This window comes from Aureococcus anophagefferens, assembly GCF_000186865.1.
Source record: "Aureococcus anophagefferens unplaced genomic scaffold AURANscaffold_4, whole genome shotgun sequence".
Classification (NCBI taxonomy): domain Eukaryota; class Pelagophyceae; order Pelagomonadales; family Pelagomonadaceae; genus Aureococcus; species Aureococcus anophagefferens.
In genome coordinates, this window is record NW_008705564.1 from 2,325,753 (window position 1) to 2,331,262 (window position 5,510).

A 5,510-nucleotide genomic window follows, 5' to 3' on the forward strand; every position below is an offset into this window, starting at 1 on the left:
GCCGCGCCGCGAGGAAGCGGCCGAGCGCCGCGAGCGGATCCCGGGGCGCGAGGCGCGCGCGCGCGAGCTCCTCGTAGGCCGCGGGCCCCAGACCGACGGGCGCCGCGAGCCAGCGCAGGCCCATGCCGAGCTTCCACGAGAGCGGCGGCAGCGACGGCGGGACGTACCAGGCCAGGTACCAGACGCCGTGCGTCCCGAGGAGCGACAGGCCGCCGAGCGCCGCCAGCGTGAAGAAGGCCGACGCCCAGCGCGCGCGCCGGCCCAGCAGGTGCGCGCCGTAGAGCAGGTCGTCGACGGCCTCGGTCGCCGCGGCCTCGAGACCGCGCGCCGCGTCGTCGGCCAGGTCCTCGGCGATCTCGCAGACGTCGCCGGCCAGGTGCCTCGCGTCGCCCTCGAGCCGCTTGAGGGACGCCATCGTCGGCGAGTGCTGCGCCTTCGCGCTGGACAGCGCGGCGACGCGCGCGTCGGCGTCGTCGTCGGCGGCGTCGGCGTCGACGACGACCGTGCCGTCGCACGGCGGCGCCGGCGGCGCCGGCGGCGCGTCGCCAAACGCCTCGAGCGGCGTCTCCTCCATGAGTGTGGTGGTTAGCCCATTGGATGGTGCGGGCCTCGGCCGCGGCGGCGCGAGAAGGCGTTCAGGAACATCACCATGGGCTGGCCCGGCAGTAACAAATCTTCGCAACAGGATCAACAACGACCGGAACAACCAGTATGGAGGCGTGCTGCGCTAGCCGTACGAGGCGATCGGCGGCCGCCTGAGCTGCCTACGCGCCTCGACACCTCGCGCGTCGCGTCGAGCATGCCGCGCGCCGCTGTTGCGTGGCTCGTCATTGCGCTCTTGCAGCAGCGCGTTAGAGCTTTGGGCCTCTTCCAGGGCCTCGTCGACGTCGAGCCGACGCAGCTCCAGCAGTGGGCCCGCGTCGACATCGGACGCCGCCAGTCGGAGCTGGTCGCCCTGGGCTGGCTCGGCCGGGCCTATCGCGTCGCGCCGGCCGCCGTCGACGCGGCGCTGCCGGACGTGTTCGCCTTCGAGCGCTACGACGGCCAGGATTGGCTTGCGACCGGCGACGGCGTCGCGTGCACGGTGAAGTTCGGCACCGCCGTCGTGCCGCGCGGCGTGCCGCTGTCGCTGCGGCTCGGCCTCGCCGGCGGCGTTGTGGACTCGGCGCGCGTCGCCGCGGTCGGTCCGGACCTCTTTCCCGACGACGTCGACGGCGAAGCGCTCGCCGACGCGGACGCCGAGCGCCTCTGCACGCAGCTCAACGGCGACGGACGGCGCCTCGTCGTCGACGCGATTTGTGCCACGGTGTTCCAAACGCTCGCGCCGGCGCTCAAGCGGCGCGACGCGCCGCTCGTGGCGCTCGGGCCGCCGCGCGCGTTCGCGCCGCGCCACGACCTCTTCGCGCGCGAGGGCACGAGCGAGAAGTGGCTCCAGTGCGTGTCGGAGTACTACTTCGCCGACGCGCAGCTGCAGGAGGTCGCCCTCGGCGGCGAGGGCCCGAGCTTCGTCTTCTACTTCGACCCATCGGAGCCGCCGAACTCGGCGAATCCGACGCGCAACGTGAACCCCGAGGTCCTGTGCTGTAAGTTTCGATAGTGTGGTCCTGAAGGTGACGGGGCTTGTGAGCCCTAGGCCAAAGCCTAGGCCCGGGCCTGCTAAGTGGCCTGCTCAAGAGGTCTGGTTGCCTTTATTTACGGACTTCAACTTGTGCGGTTTAATTAAGAAATCAAGGCCTAGGTCGGTCGACCGAGACGATGGTCAGCTCGGAACGAGTCTTTCTCGACGAAGCGCGGGCGTGGTGCCGAAATGGCGGCGACATCGATGCTCTCGTTCCTAGTCAATTCGGAACTCCATCGACACGCCTGCATCGCGCAGCTAGCCGAGGGTACTGTTCGGCCGTTCGATGGCTCCTGGACCACGGCGCGAACACGGAAGGGGTAGCGACCAACACGGGGGCGACGCCGCTGCACGCCGTCGCTGCTGGGGACCGATGCGACGCAGCGGTCCTCCTGTTGGACGCTGGCGCTCACGTCGGTGCGCGCAATTACCATTCGAATACCCCTCTCCATCATGCTGCCGCCGCCGCCCGAATCGCAATGTGCAAACTCCTCCTCAGCCGCGGCGCGTCGCTCGACGCGCGCAATTGCGAAGGCCAAGACCCTGAGGCCTACGACGCGCGATACACTCCTTACCCGGCCAACGCCGACTTCCTCGCCGACGTCCGCGCGGCCGGCGGCTGGTCCGCGTACGTCGCCGCGCCGCGAAACCAGCTCCTCGCTCTCCGCCGCGAGCTGCCGACGCGCTTCCGCACGGCCCCGTGCCCCGAGCGTGCGCAGGCCCAGCTCTTCCTCGACCCCCGCATCCCCGACGACGTCTTCATCTACACCCTCACGTTCTGGCGCAGCGCGCGCGACTCCGCGTACTAATTAGGCGATCCGGTCGAAGCCGCCCTTGCCGCCCAGCACCCGCCCGCCGCTCGTATTCGGTCGCTTCGTCTTCTCCGGCGTCTTCGTCGCGATGATGCGGTTCGCGGTGCCCGGCCGCTGCGCGGACTTTGGGCGGAAGGACGGCGGCGCCGCCGGCTGCCGGTCGTGGGACGCCTTGGGCGTCGACGCCTCGGCGTCGCCGCCGCGGCGCTTCGACGAGCCGCGGCCGCGCGAGCCCATGGAGTAGCCGCGGGCCGCGAGGTTCGACTCGATGGCCTGGCGGCTCTGGAAGGCCGTGAGCTGGTGGCGGCAGCTCAGGTACTCCTCGTGGGACCGCTCGACGACCTCGTGGAGCTTCGCCTCGGCCATGCCGAGCTCCTCGCGCAGCAGCCGCCGCCGGCGCACGCGCTCGCCGAGGCGCGCGGCGAGCGCGTCGTGCTGCCGCTCGAAGTCGGCGAGCTGGATCTCGATCTTGCGCAGCTCCTTGGCCTCCTGGGCCATGACCTTGCCCATGGTCATGCGCCGCTTCTCGTAGACCGCCGCCGTCTTTTGGAGCGCGCGGCTCCGGATCTCGGCGATCTCGCCCATCTTGTCGCCCGCCATCTGCATGTCGTTCTTCCCGGGCAGCACGGACTTACGCCGCGCGCCGCCCATCGGCCGGGAGCGGCGGCGGCGCGAAGGGCAGGGAGCGAGGCTAGGCTGACACGCGCGTCTGAGGCATCACGACTCGCTCTGCGGGCCGTTTTGGGCAGCGTCGATGAAGCCGAAATCGCCCCTCAAGAATCTCAAGTTGCAGCGGGCAGCCGACGATGGGAGACGAATCCGGGCCCTCGCCGTGACCGTCGCGCGGTCGGCGCCGGACGTCGTCCACCGGTCAAAAGGGCGTCACGTCGACGCGCCGTCGGGCGGCGTACAGAACGATGGGCGTGCGCGCGGCCTTCGCGGCGACGGCGGCGGCGGGCCTCGCCTTCTACCTCTGGCAGCGGCGGCAGCGGCGGCGCTACCTCGGCGAGAGCCGCGAGTACACGGAGACGGCCATCGCGAGCGCGCTCCGCCGCGTGCCCGCGCGCGAGGCCCCGCCGGCCGACGCGACGTGCTACGTGTGCCTCGACGGGGCCGAGCGCGCGCCGCTCCACCGCGACTGCGCGTGCCGCGGGTCGTCGGGCTGGGCCCACGTCGAGTGCCTCGCCGACGCGGGCAAGGCGAACGTGGACAACGCGTTCCTGTGCGGCATGTGCCGGAGCCTCTTCCAGGGCGCGGTGCAGCTCCGCCTCGCGCGCGCGCTCTGGCGCGCCAAGGCCGGCGAGGGCCGCGGCGCGCGCCTCGCGACGTCTATGGTCGCCGGCGCGCTGCTCCAGCACGGCGAGACGGCCGAGGCGCTCCGGCTCATGGAGCGCCTCGCGCGCGAGCCCACGGGCGACGCCGTCGAGGGCTTCCGCGTGGACCTGCAGCTCGCGACGGCCCACGACGAGCACGGCGACCCGCGGCGCGCCGAGGCGCTGCTCCGGAGCCTCGTGGGCCGCGCGACGGCGGAGCTCGGCGCCGAGCACCCCATGACGCTGACGGCGTCCGCGACGATGGGCGCGGTGCTGAACCGCCTCGGCGACGACGCCGAGGCGGCGGTCGTGATCCGGTCGACGCTCGGGGCCGCGCAGCACGTGTTCCCCGCCAACGACCCCTTCATCCTCTTCGTCGAGACGACGCTCGCGCACGTCCACGAGAACGAGGGCCGCGACGCGGACGCCGTCGCGCTCTACGAGCGCATCATCGCGGCCCAGAGCCGCAAGCTCGGGCCGAGCCACCCGGCCGTCTTCGTCCTCACGACGAACATGGCCGCGGCGCTGGCCAAGATCGACGGCATGCGCGGCGACGCGGAGCGGCTCCTCCGGGGCGCGTGCTCGCAGCTCGCCGCGGCCTGCGGGCCGGAGCACCCGGACGCGCTCTACGCGCGGAGCAAGCTCGCCTGGTGCGAGACCCACGGCTGGGACCCCGCCGAGCTCCGCCGTAACGTGGACTGGCGGTAGGCTGTCGGATGCCATGGGAGGCATGTGCAAGTTGACTTCAAAATGCCGAAATCGGCGATCAAAAGCACGATGAGCAAGTCGATGAGCGCAAAAACGTCCCTGATCTTCGCCGCCGGCGCCGTCGCCGGCGTCGCGGCGTGGAAGGCGCTGGAGAGACACCTGCGCCAGCGGCTCTACGCGGAGCGCTTCGCGGCGGGCCCGCGGCCTCCTCCCTGGCTGCGCAGGCTCACAAAAGTCGTCCTCGGCGGCGCTTCGAACCCCACGACGGTCGCCGGCGACGCCACGGCCGCGGCGCCGCGCGCGTCGTTGCCGGCGGACGTCGTCCACGAGATGCTGTCGCGCCACGAGGCCTTCTTCGGGAGCGCGGGCCACGACCGCGTCCGCGGCGCGACCGTCGTCGTCTTCGGTTTGGGCGGCGTGGGCAGCCACTGCGCGGTCATGCTCGCGCGCGCCGGCGTCGCGGCGCTGCGGCTCGTGGACTTCGACCACGTGTCCCTGAGCTCGCTGAACCGCCACGCGGTCGCGACGTTGGACGACGTCGGGAGCCCGAAGGCCCGGGTCCTCGCGGACCACGTCGCGAAGGTCGCGCCCTTCGTCGCCGTCGAGGGCCTCCCCCAGATGGTCACGGCGGCCTGCGCCGAGGCCATGCTCGCGCCGGTCCACGGGCGGCCCGTGGACCTCGTCGTCGACTGCATCGACGACGTCGAGACCAAGGCCGCGCTCCTGGAGACGTGCTGCCGGCTGAACATCAAGGCGCTGAGCGCCATGGGCGCGGGCGCCAAGGCGGACCCGACGAAGCTCTGCGTGGCGCCCCTGGCCGACGCCGTCCACGACCCGCTGGCCGTGAAGCTGCGCTGGAAGCTGCGGCAAAGGGGGGTCGACTACGGCGGCGCGGAGCTCGAACCGGGGACCGCGGGCGCGCCGGGCGCGGCGGAGCGCGTCACGTGCGTCTACAGCTACGAGCAGCCGCGCTGCAGCTTGTTGCCGCTGAGCGACGCGCAGGTCGCCGCGGGCGCGAAGAACTTCGGCGCTGTCGACGTCGACCACTCCGCGTGCGCG

At 72.3% G+C, this 5,510-nt stretch overlaps 2 protein-coding genes across 2 annotated transcripts; one reads left to right on the forward strand and one right to left on the reverse strand.

Moving 5' to 3' along the window:
- Window positions 1–2,427: 2,427 nt before the first annotated feature.
- On the reverse strand, window positions 2,428–2,940 carry AURANDRAFT_62314 (hypothetical protein; the record flags this gene model as incomplete). The annotated part of the gene is made up of 1 exon (XM_009036273.1): window positions 2,428–2,940. One exon carries the CDS (start codon window positions 2,938–2,940, stop codon window positions 2,428–2,430), a length of 513 nt encoding a protein of 170 aa, XP_009034521.1.
- Window positions 2,941–4,781: 1,841 nt separating this feature from the next.
- Window positions 4,782–5,330, forward strand: AURANDRAFT_22046 (hypothetical protein; the record flags this gene model as incomplete). Its single annotated transcript, XM_009036150.1, has 1 exon — window positions 4,782–5,330. A coding segment is annotated over one exon (549 nt), but the record flags the coding sequence as incomplete, so codon positions are not given.
- Between the last annotated feature and the right edge of the window lie 180 nt (window positions 5,331–5,510).